Source organism: Malus sylvestris, chromosome 10 (assembly GCF_916048215.2).
Source record: "Malus sylvestris chromosome 10, drMalSylv7.2, whole genome shotgun sequence".
Classification (NCBI taxonomy): Eukaryota; Viridiplantae; Streptophyta; class Magnoliopsida; order Rosales; family Rosaceae; genus Malus; species Malus sylvestris.
The window spans coordinates 31,239,894-31,261,857 of NC_062269.1; the positions used below are offsets into that span (position 1 = coordinate 31,239,894).

A 21,964-nucleotide genomic window follows, 5' to 3' on the forward strand; every position below is an offset into this window, starting at 1 on the left:
TTTATTTTATCCTCTTCTGCCAACTAATACTAGTATACTACGGATTATTCATATTTATTTTCACTTGTAAATAAGATGTATCATATTGCCAATGCTCTTTATTGATACTATCAATGTGAGTGTCGTTATTCTCCCTTGATAATCTTTGTTCGATATATTGGATTTAAATGAAGACCATTTTAATCAAATAATAGTTGATGAGATACATATTGAGAGAGGGTTGTAAATGGTGATATCCTAAGAGAATTACTAAAGCCAACTTCTCAAAAACAATTTAGGTTTGCCATTAGATTGAACAAATAAAAAGATAATCAAAATCTAAATTAAAAAGAAAATGTGTAGGGTAGGGGAAATGGGTGTGCAAAAATCAACCATTTTTGTAGGGGTTGAAAGCTCTTCTTATCTTGTAAGTTGAATTTTCTTGGTTTGTAACTCCAAGCAAACACATTACCACTAATTCCAGCCATCTTTGTACTACATTTAATTAAGGTCATCTCCAGCCAACGGTTGTAGATCACTTTTGACCTGAATTTGTGCAAAAGTTGTCTTTAACCAAAGGCCAAAATAAATCTGCCAAAACGAATCAAAGCTAAGATTAACCAAGGGCTATACAGAGCAAGCACTCAAACCTCTCGGTGGGCCCCAACATGTGAATGCCGAGTCAAGATGAAAAGATTTAGCCTTGCATAAATGGAAATGAAGAATATTTAAGCCTATAGAGTCTTAATTATTTTTTTAAAATAAAAGGTTAAGGGCTAAAACATATCTAAGGGCTACGTTTAGCCTTACGAGACATGATTGGAGATGACTTAACAATAAGATAGAAACCAACTGGCTTTTAGTAGGAAAACAGTAATATGTGGTACTGAAATATGTCCACCTAGTACTAAACATCCAACGTCGAAAAGAAAAGCATTACCAGAAAAATTATAAGTTCAAATCCCCCATGTATAGAAGGGACCTTAAATATTAGCACCATTAAGTTTACAAAATAAAATGCCCAGATAAAACGAGCCCGAAAGCTCATGAGTTCTGACCAAGCCGAAATAAAGTACTGAAAATAAAATAGTTCTAAAAAGAAACATGCAGCCCCTCACGACTTCAGTTAAGCTTGAGCATCAAACAGAACTTCCTATCAGACCACATCAGGCGACCAAGATCTCTCCCAACACCTGCGCATGTAAAAGAAGAACACCATTTTAATTACATGTGAAAACCAAGATTTGATTAATAAAAGAAAATTGAAATGACTTATAGCTAGAAACTGTATATATAATTAATCATATACTAACCCTACCTAGAACTTGTGCCAATAGTAGTCATCCTCCTTTCGTTCCCTCAACACCAGAGGGACATAGGTCTTGTGGTCTTCAGCCTGCTTACTCTTCCGCTAGCCGGAGCACCAGGTGGTTTGCTTTTCGGGTGAAGCGGGAGCTGGAGAGCGGTTTTTAGGTGCCTCTTCCGAGATATACCTACAGCATACATATATGCACACATTGACTAATTAAGTCTAACCTGTTACAGGATTATAAATATTAATTCAATGTCAAGGTAATTCATACATAAAAATCAGAAAAAATTAGCATAATCTGTAGCTAAACTGCGAAGCATGTATATGTATGTGTAAGTTGAGAAAACATGATAGATTAAGGTTAGATTTAAGTGAGTAAATGTTGGATATAAGTCAACAATCTGTGATTTAAATATAGATATGCTAATAAACAATAAATGCAAATATAAAAATTAACAGAGTATCAAGAAACAAAAATATAAAACAAATAACTTGAAGATCGAGGCTTGCGTACCGCAATGTCCTTGAAACAGAAATTTCGTCCCTACTCAGTGCTTGTAGTTCTACGGACGTCTGCTTCACCAGGATTCAACGATCTAAGTCAGAAATTCCAGCACCGGAAAATTGACTTCTGGCGAATATTAATGTGGTTCTCTCAGAAAGGATGTTTATGATTGCAGGAGAAGATTTATGATTTTTCTGTGTTCTAAATGTCATGCAGATTGATGTATATATAATGTGATTATACATGTTCGCAACAGGTACGAGGAAGGGATGCATCTGTTGGGAGACATCTGCTGAACAAGGTATTTTTGTTTCTGCGTTTTCACACTTCAGACTTCATCTGAAAAGATGAGTCTGTTGGAAAAAATAATTAATTAATTAATATAAATTCGAAATTAAAAATATTTAATTAATTCCGAGAATAATTAATTAATTTAATTATTAGAGCCCAAGGCCCATCTTTTGACAATTAAATATATATTAATTATATATTAATTATAATTAATTAGTACATCCTAAAGCCCAACCCCAAAGGTAAGCCCAATTTTAGTCTCCAGGCATATTACTCCAATCACTTTTTATAAATGACAAAACCTTATAAAGTGATAAAATCTTTTGAGAATGACCAATGTGGAACAAAGAAATTTCTACCAAAACTACTCAAATTTCCAATAGTAAACAATTAGAAAAGCTTCACTTACCCCATCTCAACTGCTGTCTCGACGTCGGCTGGGAGGAACATGTCTGAACGAATCGGGAAATTATTATAATTCCCCCCAATCACCTCCAATTGATCATGGTGTGCAAACCCTGCCAAAGGTAAAATTTGGTGATGGAATTAATAATATATATATAGAGCCTCATGGTAAAAGAAAAGGGATAATTATAAGCTCATATGGTCAAGTAGACTAAAATAAATTTTGTTAAAAATTTTGTTACTAAAAACATGACATTTTGCGACAAAAACTCTTTAATTTAACATGTAGAATAATGAAAATGAAATCATTATACTAAAGTTGTTCAACTTATATCTCGAGGACCATGTAAATCTACGATAATATTCCCGGAGCCATCCCCGAGGACATCATCAATGTCAATTTGCGGTTCCTCGTCATGAATGAGGATATTTTCCAAAAAGGGTTTAGGAGGTGAAGTTGGCCGGGCATCTCTCAATTCTTCAGAGGAAGTTGTATCATCTAATTCACTTTCTTGAGATTTAAACTTTTCTACAAACATGGAAAATACATTACCATCTAGTTAATATACGACACGCGATAATAATATCATATCACATTAATTTTGTTGGGGTAATTAAGCCGTGCTTTAGATCTGAGTCCAATAATCATCATGATTTAATTATTTCAAATTGGGGGTTGAAATAATAATATCATATCACATGAATTAAGAACTGAATGAGAGTTCAGTTAAATATAATCAAAATTGGGGGTTTTTTTTAAATATTAGATCCCTCAAAATTGTAGCAAATCATCACTTTGTGGGGATTAATTAGAGGGCTTATATTATGAAAATTAATTGGATCCCTCTCAATAAAAAGGAGCATTGAGAAATATAATTCTGAAAGGAATTAGAGAAATTGATTTGAATTTCAATAGAATTTCCCTCCACCTAATGCCACACAAAATTTCTCCTTTAATAATGATTTCCTTAATTTTCATATCGTTTTCCTTCTACAAATCGTTCGAATCACACCCTCTTTCTCTTAAAAAAATTATATAAAAAAGAGTTGCATCATATGATTCAACCCTTGTCATAAAAATAAAAAATAAAACGATTCAAATGACTCAATTTCTTGTGTTTAGGTGGTTGATTCAAAACCCCCCTTCACTGATTCAGAACAAATTAAACAAAATGGTTAACCATATAAACCAATTTTTATCTCATCATTAAAAGCCAAACAATGACATGTGTTTATACCATACTTAGGGCCTCCGTATTTAGATCTCGTACAAATACTTGGGGGACTTAAATGTAATTATGTAATAAAAGAAGGGACAAATATGTAATAAGTGAGGAGCCATTATTCTATAAAATGACTCATCACCCTCACAATTAGGAGAGGCCAATTCCTAGGCCTTGAAGCCTCCTTACATCCCCTCTCACATTACAAAGGTTCTCTCCCTCACCCCTCAGATAAATACAATATCAGTGTGGACGTAGCCCAAATCTTGGGGTGAACCACGATACATCTTGTGTTATTTACATTTCTTGCAGAGTCACGGTCGGATTTACGTTGTTCCAAGACCTCCAGTTTTGTGCATCAACATTTGGCGTTGTCTATGGGAAACGATACAAAAAGTTGTGTCGGTTCTCTTTCATTTTTTCACCTCCACCGTGAATCTGCAAAAACCCAGCAACCCTGTCCTCCAAATCAATCTGCAACACTCTTTCAACTCTCCCACCCAATAACAACAACAGAAAAAGCTGAAAACCGAAAGATTGCAATTCCCTTCTCTCACTGGGTTTGCAGAAATTAAAGATGTGGCTGGTATCTGCAAATGGGCTTCTGATAGCCTATCAGCTGAAAGGATTTTGTGGGTCAACCCACGACCATGGGATTTTGAGAGTCTCTCATTCCCTCATTTTCTGGTTTCCGTTTTTACCCTAGTTGCCCTAATCGAGCTCACAAGCTTCGCATCATCAAGCCATGACTACCAAGAGGCATTGTCCAAGGCCATACTATTCTTCGAGGGGCAGAGCTTGGGGGTCTTACCTTAGAACCAGCGCCAATCATAACGTGCCAACTCAGGACTCAGTGACGGGTGGACATACAACACAGACTTGACCAGCGGCTATTACGACGCTGGTGATAATGTCAAGTTTGGCTTTCCGATGGCGGTCATGACGATAATGCTGGCTTGGAGTGTGATAGAGTTTGGAGATTTAATGCCTCCCAATAAGCTGAGGAACGCTCTCGTGGCAATCTGCTGGGCCAATGATTACTTGTTCAAGACTGTGTCTTAGCATAACCGGATTTTTGTGCAGCGAGTAGTACAAGGAGTGGAAGCTTTAGGTCCCATGGCGCTCAGAGGCACTCAAAGTTGAGGAATTTTTCGGTCTGGTCGTTGAGCCCGACTGCTTCGTTTCGGACCCAGGTGGGAACTAGGGAAGGATCGATGATGGCAGCGGCAGCGAAGACGAGGAGGATGAAGAATTCAGGTCCGCGGCCACGACAAAGATTATGGGCAAGCTTCATTTACGATTCCGGCGTTCTCTCCGACGCCTTTTATGTTTTGAAATCATGGCGACGAGAAGTAGCACGTGCTAAGCTTGAGACCACTTGCCCTGGCCCCAGCCGTCGTCGTCGCCACCAAAATGACGCCGTCGCTGTCGTAGAAAGAGATGAAGCAGACGGTGATGTCGTGGTCGTGGTCGCTGGTGTGTAGGCTGATGTTATTTCAGCTGGCCGTGGTCGTGGTCGTACTCGACTTTGCTCGCACCGATGGCCGTGGACGATGTGCTTTCCGCGATGGACCCTACTAGAATTCGCTCTCATGAGCCTCCCCAACGCCATTGTCGTGCTCAAGTCCTGCGAAGATCCCCTTCCTATGACGGAAGACCTCAAAATCGTACAGAAATACGTCAGTGTCGCATTTTCTTTGTAAAAACTAAGAAGAAAACTTTTACAGAGACTACCTACCATCCAGCAGTGAAAACACTCACGAAGGCTGTCAGGTACTTGATGGGTTTTTACAGCTGTAGTACACCAGCTTATGTTCAAATAGCAGAAAAAGAAAAAGGAAGAGGCATATATACCAAAGATGCTTATGTTGGTGCAGATCTTGTCGGCAAGGTTGAAAGAAATATTCCCGAGGATGACCCAAGAAACCCAACTGTAATAGCTGATAATTGCCTGCGCACTTCCTCAACCAATACAGAAGCGTTGTCTGCCATCTGCCAAAAGGGAAAAGAGAAAGCAAAAGCAAGGAATAAACACCCCACCAAAATGATGTGATTTACTTTTCTTGGCAAATGTATGATGTGATTTATTTTTCTTATCTCTCGGAGACATCTATATAAACCCCATCAGAGGGTAATAAAATTTAAAAAAAAAAAACGTCAAGCCCAAAATAAATGGGCTAGAATGTTGTGTGGAGGGCGAAGGCCCATAAGCCCAAAATAACACCAATCAGGTGACCAAAAGTACGTCCAGTATTACAAAAAAAATTATTCGGCAACCTGCCGCTATTATCACAAACCATGTGATCAAAAGTACGTCCAGTACTACAAAAAAAATTATTCGGCAACCTGCCGCTATTATCACAAACCAGGTGATCAAAAGTACGTCCAGTACTCCAAAATTATACATAAGCATTACTCATACATAAACATTCATGAGCATCACTCATGTCAACATTCATGAGCATCACTCATGTCAACATCCATAAGCATCACTCATGTCAATCAACATAAACATTCATGAGCATCACTCATGTCAATCAGCTTCAAAAGCTTCATTTACAGAGCTCTAGCTTCAAAAGCTTCATTTATAAAAGCTCTAGCTTCAAAAGCTTCATTTACAGAGCTCTAGCTTCAAAAGCTTCATTTACAGAGCTCTAGCTTTAAAAGCTTCATTTACAGAGCTCTAACTTCAAAAGCTTCATTTACAAAAGCTCTAGCTTCAAAAGCTTCATTTACATAGCTCCAGCTTCAAAAGCTTCATTTACAAAAGCTTCAGCTTGCAAAGCTTTACCTACAAAGCTTCAGTGTAGGGTATACAAATACCGCTTCCGAACAACCGTCACTTCGGCCCATACATGGATTCAATTTGAAGTCTCCAGCCAACAGACTCTATTGACCGAAGACTTGGGGGACTACATTATGTACCATATATTGGGCCTCAACTGGGCCTCATGAAAAATACTTGGGGGACTTAGCCTATTATTTATGTATTGAGGAGCGAGCCCTTATTCTATAAAAGGGACTCCCTCACTTTCATTAGAGAGCACCCATTATTCATGTACTGAGGAGCGATCCCTTATTTTATAAAAGGGACTCCCTCACCTTCATTAGAGAGCATCGCTGCCAGTTGAGCAACCGCATCGCCGCGATCATCACTCCTAACCCATCACTTATGTATTGAGGAGCGAGCCCTTATTCTATAAAAGGGACTCCCTCACCATCATTAGAGAGCATCGCCGCCTACTGAGCAACCGCCTCGCCACAAGCATAAACTCTAGCCCATATTTATGTATTGAGGAACGAGCCCTTATTCTATAAAAGGGACTCCCTCACCTTCAAACGCCACAAGCTGAGCCAACCAAGGCAACATAAGCAACAAGCAGAGCAGCCTCGCAACATGTGCTACTTCTAGTTGAGCATCATTTCAGATTGGGCACCGCCTCATATCGAGCATCAGTTCAAGATGACATCTAGTTACTTCGGCCCACATATGGACTGAATTTCAAGTCTTCAGCCAAAAGACTCTCTTGACTGAAGACTTGGGGGACTACTGTTTATACCATACTTAGGGCCTCCATATTTAGATCTCGTACAAATTCTCGGGGGACTTAAATGTAATTATGTAATAAAGGAAGGGGCAAATATGTAATAAGTGAGGAGCCCTTATTCTATAAAATGACTCCTCACCCTCACAATTAGGAGAGGCCAATTCCTAGGCCTTGAAGCCTCCTCACATCCCCTCTCACATTACAGAGGTTCTCTCCCTCACCCCTCAGATAAATACAATATCAGTGTGGACGTAGCCCAAACCTTGGGGTGAACCACGATACATCTTGTGTTATTTACATTTCTTGCAGAGTCACGGTCGGATTTACGTTGTTCCAAAACCTCCGGTTTTGTGCATCAACAACATGCATGGATAAGATTAGCTTGCATGGGTGTCTCCAGATTTCACCTTCCAAACTGATAACGTGTTTATCCACCAGATCACTTAGCGGATCACTCATTTCTGAAGTTGCTGAGATCTTGAAAACCAAAAAGGCAAAGATAGCCCTGCAAGTCCACAAGGTTAGATAGATCAATGCTAAACCATGCCATCTTGGAAGTTAATGGTCTTAATTAATTATAATTAGGCAATCTCGAATTTCATATCCACCTTTCATTCTTGTTTTTGTTTTCATTAACGCTAACCCATGCCGTCATCTTAATTGTTGCTAAACCCATGCCATCTTGGGAAATCAATGGCCTCAATTATTGCTCCAAAAAGATATGAAACTAATGTACAAATTAATCCTATAAATTCAAGAGAATGGAGTAGATTGTAAGCTATACAGTACACAACAGTTTCATCTTCGATCAAAGCGCGATCAGTGCGATTCATCAGACAAGTACGTACCAAGGGCTTCGGTAGAGATTTGTTTCATTTCCGAACTTGCTTGCGAAGAGGTCAATGGCTGCCGCAAAACGCATTTTGAAGGAGCTCAAAGATTTACAGAAGGATCCTCCTAATCATATCAGTGCAGGTCCTCAATCCTCCGGAAACCTATTCAAATGGCAAGCTACAATTATGGGACCCCCTGCTAGCCCATATGAAGGAGGTGTATTCTACCTTGAGATTAACTTCCCAGATGATTATCCCTTTAAACCGCCAAGGGTTCAGTTTAAGACTAAGGTATACCACCCAAACATCAGTAGCGATGGAACCATCTGTCTCGATACCCTAAAAAAAAAATTGGAGCGATGCTCTTAGTGTTTCTAAAGTGTTGATCTCAATATGCTCATTGCTAACTGATCCAAATCCCGACGACACTCTCGAAAAGGAGATTGCTCGGCTCTATAAAAATAATCGAGGCAAGTACGAAGAAAATGCACGTATCTGGACTCAGAAGCATGCAATGGGATGATTTTCATGATCAAATATTGCCCAGATTAGAATAAGTAAGAGATGTATCAAAATAACGTCATGAATACATGCATGTATGCTTGATGAAGAATAATATATAGAATATGTTATAAAGAATAACAAGACTCATGAGCAGCTGATCATATGTAATACGCACTCATGCTTCTTTATTTTTGTGACAATGTTTCATAGTTAATAGTTTTCGTACGAATCAAAGTTGAGGACAACAAAAGTATAGATCAGACATGTTACACCTCAATTAGAGAGAGAGAGCATGCAATACGATCGGTTGGGATGGTAAAAAAAGTCATGCTCACAATAAAAATATCTGGAACGAGTTTTTCTTTCTTTCTTTTTTTTTTTTTTTGGAGATTTTTACTAGGTAATTTTACTCTTGGTTTTTCTACCTGATTGTGTTCATTGAGTGTATAGTGTAAGCTATCAATTCCTATAGCTCTTTATTGTGCTTGGTGTGTAAACCTTTATTAATCATCGTCCATAGATCATAACAATCAAGCAATTAATCTACGTTTTCACAACTTTGTGTATATAGCAATAAACCCTAATTGGAGAAGATATTATGGGACTTACTTGCAGTGGAAGACATGACGATTTTGATGAGTGTTTGTTTTCCCTTCTCTGAAATCCTTTAGTGTTCCTTGCTCTCAATAGGACTAGCAATCATAAGAGAACAACCTTGATTTGAGAAGAAGGATCAAGCCACTTATACGACAACTGCTCTACCTATCGTAGAGATATAGTTACCATCAGTTTTTAAGAATTTGTAACCAACTCTAATTCTAAGAATTAATTATATTAATTCACTTGATTAAACCATGTGTTAAGCCTCAATATATCATAATCCCTTATTTACTTGTTGTGTGACATACCAAAATAAATTGTTTGATCAACTCACATATGAAAAACTCTTATACATGGTGATCTCAACGGATCATTTGGGAACTAGATCCCACTGTTTCATCAATATGCTTCATTTCAGTTTCTTTGAAATCTGTATCGGACTCGAACTTCTCTGCATTTTAATTTCTTCTCAATTCTAATTACGAATTAATAAACAAGCAATAAGTACATAACTTTGCTCAAAGTGACAATATTTTTGTTCAAAATAATAGGTTTGTGTTAGAATTTAATGTTAAACTTATAAAGGAGCTATGTACCACTGTGAAAAAGTATACTGCGTTAGGGTGCACAAGATCAAACAAAAACAGAAAAATCTTTACCATCAAATAATCAATCGTGCTTCAACGGCTGGATTTTGATTCCAGAAAAATCGACAAAGATCTCACAAGCGTGTACATTCATGAACCGCTAAAATCAGTTGTAAATGACCCCAAAAACTTGCAAGAATCACAATAGTGCCACAAGCACAAGTTCTAAAAGTATGTGGACCTGAGGCATTGGGATGCTCTTCAGCAGAATCAGCACCATACCAACCTCACAAAGTTTACCCTATCTTTCTGTAGTATATAAATAACAAAAATACATGCATCTTTCTCTACTACTCATCCATGGCTTCTTTCAGCATGTTTAAGCTCTCATTTTTCTTGAGCCTTCTCTCCAATCTGAACCTGGGGTTGTGGCCACAAACTCAAAACAGTTTGGTAATATTCCCACCATCATGTAACAGCATAGAGTGTCCTATCTTCGACACAGTCGAGGTCGGGAATGGCTACGAAGTCCGTCGATACAATTCGACAGAGTGGATGTCGACTTCTCCTATTCAAGATATCTCTCTTGTCGAAGCCACCAGAACTGGCTTCTTACAGTAAGTTTCTTTTTTCCCCTTCAATTTTTCTGTATTCTTGGTATTTTTCCTTTTTATTTCCTTGTTCATATGTTCTTGCTGAGCTAGATTTATTATGGGAATTTCTTATTGCGGATATATGTTATATATACATATATGTATATGTGGGTGAATGTGAATGTGAAAAATAATGGTATGTGGTGGTTGGTTATATATAGCCCTCTTTCTGTCGAACCATACATGTTTCATTGTTATATCTCATGTGTTGTCGATAAACAATGAAATATTTGATTCCTCCTCTCTCTATGGTCAGCATACATGTGACCCCATTCTTAAGAGAGATACCTTTAAAAGGAATACCATTGTGTTTAAATTTCAACATGACAAACTGTCGTGTGTTTAAATTTCCATCTAAAAATCATCCTTGCGAAAAATTATTGAAATCCAAAATCGTTTCACCATTTGATTATCATCATGAATAATTAGTTCTTTTAGAAGAAACATTGTGTCCGACCATTTCTTACGTAATTATTGGATGAAAGAATATTAAAATTCGCATACTATAGGTCTTGCATTCGGATATTCTCCCTCTCTCTCATTATCTCTTGTAACAATATCGCTTGTAACAAATAATCTCACAAGGAAACGATCTAGCGACTCTTGTAGTAAACGAAATTGATTTGAAAGCAGAAACTTATTGAAATGAGGAGTTTTAATACTGATAAAATCAAACTTTTTCTTTAATTTAAGCTACATACGAAAAGTCTCATATATGTTAATTACACAGGTTGTTTGACTACATTCAAGGGAAGAACAAGTACGAAGAGAAAATAGAGATGACTGCCCCAGTCCTCAGCGAAGTCTCACCAAGTGAAGGACCCCTCTGTGAGTCCTCATTTGTGGTGAGCTTCTATGTGCCAAAGAAGAACCAAGAAAACCCACCACCAGCAGAAGGCCTTCATCTTCAAACATGGAAACCTAAATATGTTGCAGTGAGACAATTCAGTGGATTCGTATCTGACTACAACATCGGAGAAGAAGCTGCTGCCTTGCAGGCCAGTCTTGCAGGCACTGTTTGGTCTGCTGCCATTGACAAAAGCCTTGCAGCCAATCACACCTCAGCTTATACTGTTGCACAGTACAATTCGCCGTTTGAATTTGATCACAGGGTGAATGAGATATGGATGATATTTGATTTAGAAGAGTGATTGATGTATAGAGAGAACATAATTACCATGCTTCAAGCCTCAAATCACATCTGTAGTAAGTGAATATGTCCGTGGTTGGCATAGTACTATTTGAAATTAAGCTTCCATCTTTTTATCAGACATACATTACCAGTTTTGCTAAATATATCAGACTGCCCAAATGCACTATTACATATACGGAAATCATGAGTTGTAAACAAACTAAAAACCCTTGAATCAGACTAGTGGCTTCTTGAAAGACTTCATTAACTCAGATTGGAATATTAAAACAAACAGAAAAATGATGCAGCATTTCATTGTCCGACCACCTCCATTCGACGACGACACAACACTATAATTCCTTTACACGGCATCGCACCACATTTCCAGATCGTAAACACAGAAGTTTGTTGTAAACATGAAGAACGAGAACCAGATTGTCGTGGAGCTGCTTTTACATTGCATAAGAGTTTTAAGTGAGAACCAGATTCTTGGTGGAGAATCCACGATTACCAACTCTTTTAAGGAGGTGAGGTGACGAATCCCATCTGGTAGTGAAGCCAAGTTCAATTTCAAGCTTTGAAAATTTAAGGTCCCTGGTTTTCAAAAAGATTGGATTTGTTTTAGGGTGTGAGAGAATAAGCTGCGGAAGCTTCAGCCATGCTGTTCCACCTTGACTTCATTATTGGCTTGCTTTTGCTCTGGATCAAGAACAACTTGGAGTTGAGCAACAATCAGCTGAAGCTTCTGCAACTTATCTCTCACACCCTAAAACAAATCCAATCTCTTTGAAAACAAGGGACCTTCTTAAAACATGTTTTCTTATTCTCAAGGGATTAGATGTTTCAAACAGTACCTATAAAATCGGCATCAAACCCACCACGAGACTTTCATGAACATAGATGCAAAACATTGAATAATGAATCGGCAGATAAGGTAGTCTACCTCAGTATAAAATCTCCATTTAAATATTGAAAGCAAAGAGAGGTGAAACAATAATGTTCCACCTTGACTACTTAACTTCCAGCATGTTGCACACTTGCACTGGGAAGTCCATACCTGCAAATTATTTTTAACTTCTTTTTCTGGTGCAAAATGTTTTTTACTACTTGCTAGTGTCAAACTTTGTTACAGTTTACCATCTAGCAAGGGATTCCAAAGGCAGGCAGCCATGGATTTAACTTTTCCAAGATAGACAAGCCTACAGTGAAATCAGTAAAAGTATAGGTAACCAACGTCTGAAATCAATTCAAAGTTTTCCAACTCATAACAACATTTCCTCGAAAGAACTTCAGCTGGCAGATTGAAACACAAGGAAAAGATATTCCGAAGACAGATTGAGCAGAGACATCCAGTAGACAGATTGAAGCATAGGAAAATCCCAGGACTCTACAATTTCCGGTGATAAGTAGATTGTTACATTTACTTGTTTTGATATAAAACATGCCCCAACCAACAACACATTGAAACCAAAAATTTTGGGGCACAGCTCCTACCAGACTAAATCAACTCTCCAATCAGAATCTCATGGATTAGAGTTTACAATGATCTGAAGTTCGGTCAAGACTATGCATTGGGTTAGTCCCATATCTTACAAACGAGCTGCATTTACTATCCAGAGGGTGTTCGGTTTGTGAATCACTGACCTGTCTTGAATAGTTTCGTTTCTGTACTCTGTCAACGGGATGGGTTGACAAGCATGAATCCAAAATAACACCCCTTTCCTTGGAAACAAATCTAGTGTGTGGCCTACTATTTGAAAATTTTCTACAGGATGCAGAACTGTGAGAATACTCCGGAGCATATAAAATTGAACAGATTGGATCAATATTGCAAGCATCGGCACAATCCACAGTACTGAAAGAGTCTCTTGTACTCTCAGTCGTGAACGAGGCCTCATCAGAACTTGTAAAAAGAGACCAATCACTTGACGTAGCATCAGAGAACTCCACACCGATGGGCCCACCATATGTTTCCATCCTAGGGAAAACATTCCTGTTAGAACTCCTAAGGATATCATTAGTGGTGCTGTTGCCAAAGGCAGCTGCAATCTCTGGCCTGATATCATCTGGTAAATGCTCTGGCCTAGCAAATTGCCAGCTGTGTTTGCTTTGATCTAGCCTTGACTTCTGAGCTTTCAACAGGCATTGATTTTCTAAGCCTGGAACTTGCTCCTTGATAGCTTTTCCAGAAAATCCTCTTTGAGGGCGGGGACAAGACCTGGGAAAGAAAGAAGAATACGTAGAATACCATCAATCAAACCCCTCCCAGTTCACAATTACCATAGTTCGTACTATCTACTTAATGCAATATATTCCAACATACAATCATATGAATGCTACAACCCCCAATAAAAAGAAACGGTAAGGAAAAGAGATCGGGGCAGGTTCTTTTCAATGCCATTTAGACATACCTCATGTAAAATAAGATATATGCTCCTTCCATCATAACCTGGCTCATTGAAACGGGGTGAACCTGTTCATGAAGCATGACCAACCTTAGGACCCAACTCATAGACGGAAAATAAATCAAGAAATGTACACTTCAATCATTCGTTTGTCTGTCAAACACATGCACCAAGGGGAACCATGTCAACACTCAAAAGGCATAAATGCAAGGAGCATATAATAGGAATTCTAACCAATCCATACATTTCCATTTTTTCTTACGGAATAAACTACAGGTCCACTGCTTGTGAATTGGTATAGTGATAGAGGGTATAATATACAGATGTTCCTTAAGCAGCTACACTTTATTTATAGTGACCAAAGAACGTAGAGTATAACAACAAGGCTTCAAAAACCATAATTTATACAAGACAGGTATTGATGTCTTATCAATATCATGACACTGATAATGGAGGCTCTTCCACCCACTTCAATATTTTCAACAAATTGGGATTCTTCCAATATTTTCAAGCACTCGGTATATTCAGGATAAACTTCCATTTTATTTATGTGTTATAGGGAAACAAATTTGAACCATTTTCACAAAATCCCCAAATCCTTGCACTAAAATGTTGATGAGAAAAGGCATTTACCTCAGTGTCATCTATCCTGAACCAATCACCTCGCATGTCTTTCACATATGCCACATAATGTCCAGAGAAAGATGCATTCTGCGTATCCAAATGCACCACAACACCATATAGCAAGTAAAGCGGAGGAATGTCACCCGTTCCAGTCATAAATGGAATCATATCCAGCATGTCTGGAAAAGTGATGCACTTGTTTATTTTTCCATAATTTCCCTCCTGGTGAAGAACCAGTGATGATTCAGTATTCCAGCAACAGAAGTAGTGCCAAGCATAAAAAACCAGAAAGCCCTGCAGTTATCTAGCAGGAAGGTGTCAAATCTGAAATTTCTTTTTAATGGGTGGAAGTTGGAAGCACGACATGACTAGGGATTTGAATTGTGATTTGCATTGGGTTTCAGCAAGTGACAGTTCATAAAATGCCATTCATTAGATTAACTTGATTACCACTCCTGCTTAATACCAAGTTGTAAATCATTAGTTGTATAGACTTTAAAGACAACAACAACAAATCTCAAAAACCAGAAAATTCCTCACTCTCAATTTTAAATCTGATCGATACCTGAAATCTCTTCAAGACAATTGTGAGGATATTTGGCGCCTCATGTATGCTCAATTGCTTCCTGGCTCGAACATAAGCAGCACACCTTTTCCACAAAAATGTGAGTTTGTAAGTCACTGAAGTTGTACCGTAAAACTAAAAACTTAAAAACGTAATCTGGGTTCTAACAAATACTAAATTGAGGTCATCAAACCTTCCACATCTGTACATGTTTTCTCCATCCAAATCTTCAGGGGTTGTAAACTGAGTCAGCGCATCTTCAAGTGACTCAACCCAACCAAATATCTCTAAGGTAAGATCCATGATGTTTTCATATCGTTCTGACTCATGATGACATCTCAAACACTTGACCTGGTGGCATAAACATTGATATATCCATGATCAATGTGGCGGGAAGAAGAGCATAAATTAAAAAACAAGGGGGAAAAAGAGCAGTTTGATGAAAAGATGATTCATAACAACTTGAAAAATGTGCAAGTACTCAATAAGCACCTTTGATCTGAGATGTCCGCCAAATGTATGTTGTATAAAAGTTGTTTCTTGCAATCTAGGATCAACCTTGCTTTCACCACCCAGCCCCTCCAAGCATATAGATTGCATTGACGTAACTAGAAGCCTGGATAAATACAGCACACATGATATACTAAAATTCCTTCCACAAAATTTGGAACTTCAATATTTTGAATTTAATTTCTAAAACTGAATACATACGGAGAGTTGGTACAGATGCAAATGCTAGCACATCAGTTTTAAGAACAAAAACACATAACTAGTAAATTTTGACAGACCTTAAGAATTCATGTGCATCTTCTTGACTTCCATCACCAATTTGGCAATTAATACTCCTCATATGAAAAAGAATTCGACTAGGAGAAAGTGGGCCCCCACTTTCTCGTAGCATCATCACATGTTGCTCCAGCTCACACATGAGACACCAATCTTTACCACAACCTAATACATATTGTAAACAAAAGTGATTCACGTGTGCTTACAAACAAAACGCAGCCATGTATATTTATTGGAAAATTAAGGGGATATGAGGAAAGGTAAGTACAGGCTCTTGAATGTGATCTGCGAAGCAAATAGATAATGAGAGGCTTTGTGCAGGTTAAGCACTGCAAGACGGCATTTGCATAGCAACTGCAAGAAAAAAAAAATATTTAATCCCAATAACCCAATGATACAACACGTCAACTATGAAAAATGAATGTTCCAATTGCAGGGCTTTACTCGTATGAATCCCATGATCAACAACCAGTCTGCATCTCCACAAAGTACTTTAGTCACCTTTTAGTCAAACTTTTATCTCTCTTGTATTAGTTGTATATTCTTTTATGTATTTAGAAAATGTAAAGGTTATAAGAATCAAAATCAGGAAATTACAGGCCGGCTATGTAATCGATCACCAAAAATTAAGATACACGCCAGGTGTTTAATTTGACAAATTACTATAAGCAGTACAATGAGATCAATCCTTGTGTTACTTCTGATCTAGTCATGCCAATCAACAAATCTTCACCTCTTTATTTTACTGATAAGTACGAATGGAGTTTTCATTTCTAATCCACAACCTAATAATGCAAATATAAGCTATCCTAATTTACCTGTTCCCACAATTCAAAAGGCCCCGAGGTGATAAGTCAAAGACTTCGCACTGAAGGTACTTCACAAACTCATCATAAGGAAACAGGACCTGAGAGCACACATCAATGACAACGTCCATTCAACTCAGAACCAGAAGAAGAATATAACTCATGGAAAAGGGCAGTAAATAACTCAGGAGACCTTCCATTCAAAAAATTATATGGGGATCAATTGAAACAGAGATGGTGACCTTAGTTTTCTGTTGGTAACCATTCAATTCGGGGACTTCCTGTCTGGTAAAGTTCTTTGGCTTCTTTAGACCCATCATCTTCATGATCCTTACATTTGCAATTCCATTGCTCCCTTGTGCAGTGGTATCTCTCATTCTAGTGATTTCTGCAGCACAAACAGAGTTATAGCAACTATAATGTGCAAGGCATGTTTACAGAGTAGTGGGCTACTAGACTGACTTGAAACTTCAGCAATTTGTTCCTGCCCCTCTCTCTCTGAGTAACACTGCTCTCCGGAGACTTCCATTGTTGATTTTGGTAATTTAGACAACTTGGTCCCAAGGGAATACGGAGCTCTTTTAGCCTTTACTTCAGTCTTCATTTTCGTCATTTCAGCACATTTGAACTCTGCTGTTTCATAATTGGATAATCTTTCCTCTTTAAGGTAATTTCCTGCATTCGGAATGAAGTCCAACCCATTTTCATGCAAATCTATTCCACTTTTTGAAGAATATGACGAGGATGTTGATCCAGAGTTGCTTCCTGATTCATATATGTAGCCACTTTGACTTTGAGACTTATCAATCTCACGCACCGTATTTCTTGAAGTAGCTTGACCTTTCATATAACTGTCAGAAATATTGAAATTTTGCATCATAGCATTTTCTTCCTCTGCTAAGTGAGAGTCACAATTTCTTAACTGCAGCCACCAATATAGCACAATTATTTGACATCAAATCACAGATGTATAGAAAGATTAATGATAAGAGAATAACATGATACAAACCTTATGCTCCATAAAAATGTCTTTTGATGAATTAACATTAGAAGAGCCCGAATGGGTAGTCCAACCAAAAGATGTTTCTTCAGAAGAATCAAATGCAACTCCAACTTTTTTTCTTAATTCTCTGTGGGATTTTCTGGAAACCCACTTGTCCACACTTCTTCTCTCTGGCATGGAAACTTGAGAGGTATCAACTAAAGAAGCACAATCAAGCATAACGGGGGCACCAGTGCTTGTTGAAGGATAAATTATATTATCTGGTGGTGCTTGCTCAGCCAAAATGTGCTCCATCTTACACCCAAAGTACTGTGAATTGATGCTGTCATTAGGTAAGAACTTCTCATGAAAAGATTCTCCAAATGAGACAGCCTTAGGAGATGAGCTTGAACTAGTAGGTTCCAACTGCAGGCATTCTTGCCTGTGAACTTCCCTCCAGTGAATTATTTGACACTTACCAGAACTGCATATAATCCATGTAAACATTTAGAGACCGAGATCATGTTGCACCTTTAGCTCATAATCAGATATATTTATTTGATAAAATGTTCGTGCTGAAAAGTATGTATCACATGCATTTGCATGTTTCTCTTTTGCAGTTCTCTTTTTTACATTGATAGTACCATATTTGGTAAAAGACGATGAAATCCCCAAATGAGCTACATGAGTTAGCTGAATGTATAACTCCCACAACCATTTAACTACCTAAGTCGCTCTTTCCCCAAAACCTAAATCATGGTTTAATGTAAAATATAAATAGATATTGAGTTCTCTGCTTGAATATGGTGAAGACAAATTTGACCAAAAGGGACCGAATCAAGTTTTCCCTTTTTTTTTTAATTACAAAACCACATTTTGAGCACACAATGAAAGCACCAAATGTAGGTTATATAACCACTGCAAGAAATTAAACAAAATATACAGCTGTAGTAGATCTTGAACAAACCACCAACTCTATAGTGCATAAGTCACACTGGTTGCAATACTGCAATTTTTAATTAAGTTTCAATTTCCTTTATTGGACAAGCAATTTTTTTTATTATTGTAAAATAAAGGGAGAAATACTGACAGAAAATATGTGTTCTTGCTATCAAATTAGAGAATACCAATATCTGATGGATTTGCATCTAGAGCAGCGGGTTGTAGCTGTACTATAGCATCTGGCACATACTTGAAGTCCATTCTTCGAAGGATTTGAAGAAGACACAGGAGGAATAACAGCAGCAATGGCCATTGTTTCTACTCTAAGAGCTTCTTCTGCAGCCAGTTGAGCAAGCAAACTTACCCTCTCTGTCTTCTTAGATGTCTCACTCCATTTTCCAAGTAAAACATAAGCAACTAAAGGGAGTACAACGAAAACCAGAAACAGAGCAGGTATATCAGCTTCCCTTGGCTCAAGCATGTCCTCACCAGCATACTCATGTCCAATACCCCGTCAAAGTCACTAACCGGGAGATGATCTCTCAAAGTTACAAAATTTAAAGTAGGTTGACAGCATAAAGTGCAAGGTAATCACATTCCACCAGGGCCACCACTCAGACCTGTCAAATTTTCAGATTAATATTTTCACAAAACATGGTTTTGATTCAAAACATAAATTCCCATACTACATTTTTCATTTCAGTACAGAACATTACAAATATTTACATACAGGGAGCATGAACAACTTCTGTGCCCTGAATTCAAAACAGATTTGTTCAAATATTTACATACAGGGAGCATGAACAAAGTCTGTGCCTTGAATTCAAAACAGATCTGTTGGTTCAGCTAAAAGGAATAAATGACCTATGTTTACCACAACAGTGTTGAAATAGCAGTTGTCTTTTAAAAATTTTCTTATTCCGGTGAAGTAGCTTATGCCAAACATTGCATCAGTCCGATAAAACAGGATATACGAAAAATTGCTTATCGAAACAATAAAAGAAGCAATGAGCCCCTAATAGAAGCAATGTGAATAGCTACAAAATCTCACACTTATGAGCACACCCAAATTGAAATCTAAAAGAACCCCATTTAAGGAATCCATCATTTTTCTCCCAATCTTTGCAAATATCATGGCATTCTGCTAACCAAATCCCTAAAAGCAGACCAGCAGTTTCCCATAAACGCCAGAAACTCAAAACTATTAAAAAAATCTTTCTGCAAGAACATTACTTTGGCAAACTTTGTCTTCTACAATTGAGCAAACCAGCTAATTATTCCTCCCATTTCAAATTTAATGGGAAAACAAAATACAACCCACTACAGAACAAGCAATGCAAATCTGAGATTCAAGCGCAAAACACTGAAAAACCATTCCAAAAGTACACAGAGAGAGTGAGAGAGAGAATGGAGCAGCTAGAAGAGGCATACCTGATGCACAAGCAAGAAATCTGAGCAAAATCCAACTCACAGTCTGAGCTCTGCTTCCTCCAGTCCTCCTCCTCCACTATCCTCTTCTGGATAAAAAAATAAAAAATGATTCTTTGATTCCTCTGACGGTAAGCTCAAAAAAAAAAACACTCTTTCAGTCTTCCACTCTCTCTCTCTGTCAGTCTTTCACTCTCTCAGTCTCTCTCTCCCCCTCTCCCTCTCTCCCTATTTCACTTCACACTTCCCAAACCCCTTCACACCTCACTTTTTTACCCTCGGGAATTCTCATCTGCGTCCTCAAAAACCCAAATCAATGTGTGCTCATTGAGATCTGGACACGTGGCGCGAAGCCTTTGGAGCCCAAGTCTGCAGGTGCGGGACCCACCAGGCCCATGTTGCAGAAACGTGATAAAGTTGATGTGATTGATTGGTTTGGGGCCGTAGGATCTGGGCCGGGGGGTGGACTAGGGTCAAAATAATTAAATGATATAATTTCGGGGTGGGACCCGCGGGATGATATTCCCAATAATTTTTGGCAGGGGACCACGTTTAATGGTCGATTACTCGATTCCCATGGGATTGAATTGAAATTTGGAAGAGAGGATCATTGTTTGCGGAGGCAGACATGGTGAATTAAAAAATGGAGGGGAGGAGGAGAATAGTACTGCGTTTTTAGCAATAAAGAATTATTGAGGAGTCTACTGATGTTAAGTAATGTACGCAAGATTAAATTTTGTAAATCAAATAATGTTAATGTTAATGTTAATGATTAAATTATTATTTAAATATTGATTAACGTTTTAATTTTTATTGATGATACATTAGTTGGATTATAAATTTAACTTAAACATTTAATCTATGTAACATTATCATGTTATTTTTTATATTATAATTGATTTTTTTTTTTGAAAATGTTCGAGCATCAAAATGTGAAATTTTTTAATATAAATTTGAAATTGACATTTATATGAAATTTTGATATCTTTTAAAATTTTATTTTTCGATATATTAAATTAAACTATTATAATAATAAATATTTTAAAACAAAAATATTAATAAAATCTATTTAATAATAATTATAAAAAAATTTGAAGTTGCTGTCAATTTTAGCAATAAGGGTGAACGTGACAACCCGTCCCTAGTTCTACAATTTTATAAATTTTAAAAGAATGAATTTACGAAAATACCTTAGAGATGAAGGTTTTGACTTTCATTGACCAACGTGTAGAGAAACGTATGACTTATTCACTTAGCGCATTTGTGTAGTACTCGTTGATATGAACGCATAAACGAAAGTCGTTTGCGAGTCCGGATTATATCGGTATAGTTATAGACATTTGAAATTGATTATTTAAAGTTTAGTTATAAATTAATTCAAACTCACACCATGAGTGGTAACCAAACAATTTTAAGAGAGGAAAAGGAGAACCAATCAGGAAGGGAGAAGGAAAGGGAAAAAGAAAAAAAAAAAGAAACATTCCCGTCGGGCAGTGCACCCACACACCCAAGTCGGCCAAAATCCGGCCAAATTCTGCCATTTTGTCTTGTGGAACACCATATCCACCACCTACAACATCTTTCCCAATCTTTCTTCTTCCATCTTCACTCAAGATTGAAGAGTTTTAGGCCCAAAAAAGCAAAGAACATCACTGGAGCACCAGAGGTGTTCGACGGTGATTCCTTCGATCCGGTGAGTTTCACCACCCACCACCACTCTTAATCAACTCCTCTTAGACCTAGGAACAAGAACCAAGCAGTTGTAAGGGTGTTGGAACATTGAGGAAGTCGAATCGAAGAACATCCATCTTAGGTTTCCAGCGGGTTTGAGTGAAATTTGAGCCTTTCCCGACT

The 21,964-nt window shown here is 37.7% G+C and overlaps 2 protein-coding genes and 1 pseudogene across 3 annotated transcripts; 2 read left to right on the forward strand and 1 right to left on the reverse strand.

Annotated features, from left to right (window-relative positions):
• The first annotated feature begins 8,165 nt into the window (after positions 1-8,165).
• LOC126584458 (ubiquitin-conjugating enzyme E2 11-like) lies at positions 8,166-8,619 on the forward strand (annotated as a pseudogene).
• Positions 8,620-10,067: 1,448 nt separating this feature from the next.
• On the forward strand, positions 10,068-11,736 carry LOC126585891 (uncharacterized). The gene is made up of 2 exons (XM_050250469.1): positions 10,068-10,404; positions 11,171-11,736. The coding sequence occupies exons 1-2, from the start codon at positions 10,148-10,150 to the stop codon at positions 11,589-11,591; spliced, it is 678 nt and encodes a 225-aa protein (XP_050106426.1). The 5' UTR covers positions 10,068-10,147; the 3' UTR covers positions 11,592-11,736.
• A 1,197-nt stretch (positions 11,737-12,933) lies between these two features.
• Positions 12,934-20,358, reverse strand: LOC126585876 (ubiquitin carboxyl-terminal hydrolase 15-like). Of its 2 annotated transcripts, none has more exons than XM_050250447.1 (14): positions 20,114-20,358; positions 18,868-19,302; positions 17,768-18,224; positions 17,221-17,680; positions 17,001-17,146; positions 16,771-16,859; positions 16,221-16,306; positions 15,955-16,117; positions 15,659-15,782; positions 15,360-15,517; positions 15,167-15,251; positions 14,611-14,895; positions 13,984-14,045; positions 12,934-13,790 (listed from the first exon to the last, which is right to left on the reverse strand). In XM_050250447.1, exons 2-14 carry the CDS (start codon positions 19,161-19,163, stop codon positions 13,103-13,105), a joined length of 3,099 nt encoding a protein of 1,032 aa, XP_050106404.1. In that variant the 5' UTR covers positions 19,164-19,302; positions 20,114-20,358; the 3' UTR covers positions 12,934-13,102. The 2 variants fall into 2 exon arrangements, with proteins under 2 accessions (XP_050106404.1, XP_050106405.1); XM_050250448.1 differs by having other exon boundaries at positions 14,611-14,823; positions 20,114-20,357.
• Between the last annotated feature and the right edge of the window lie 1,606 nt (positions 20,359-21,964).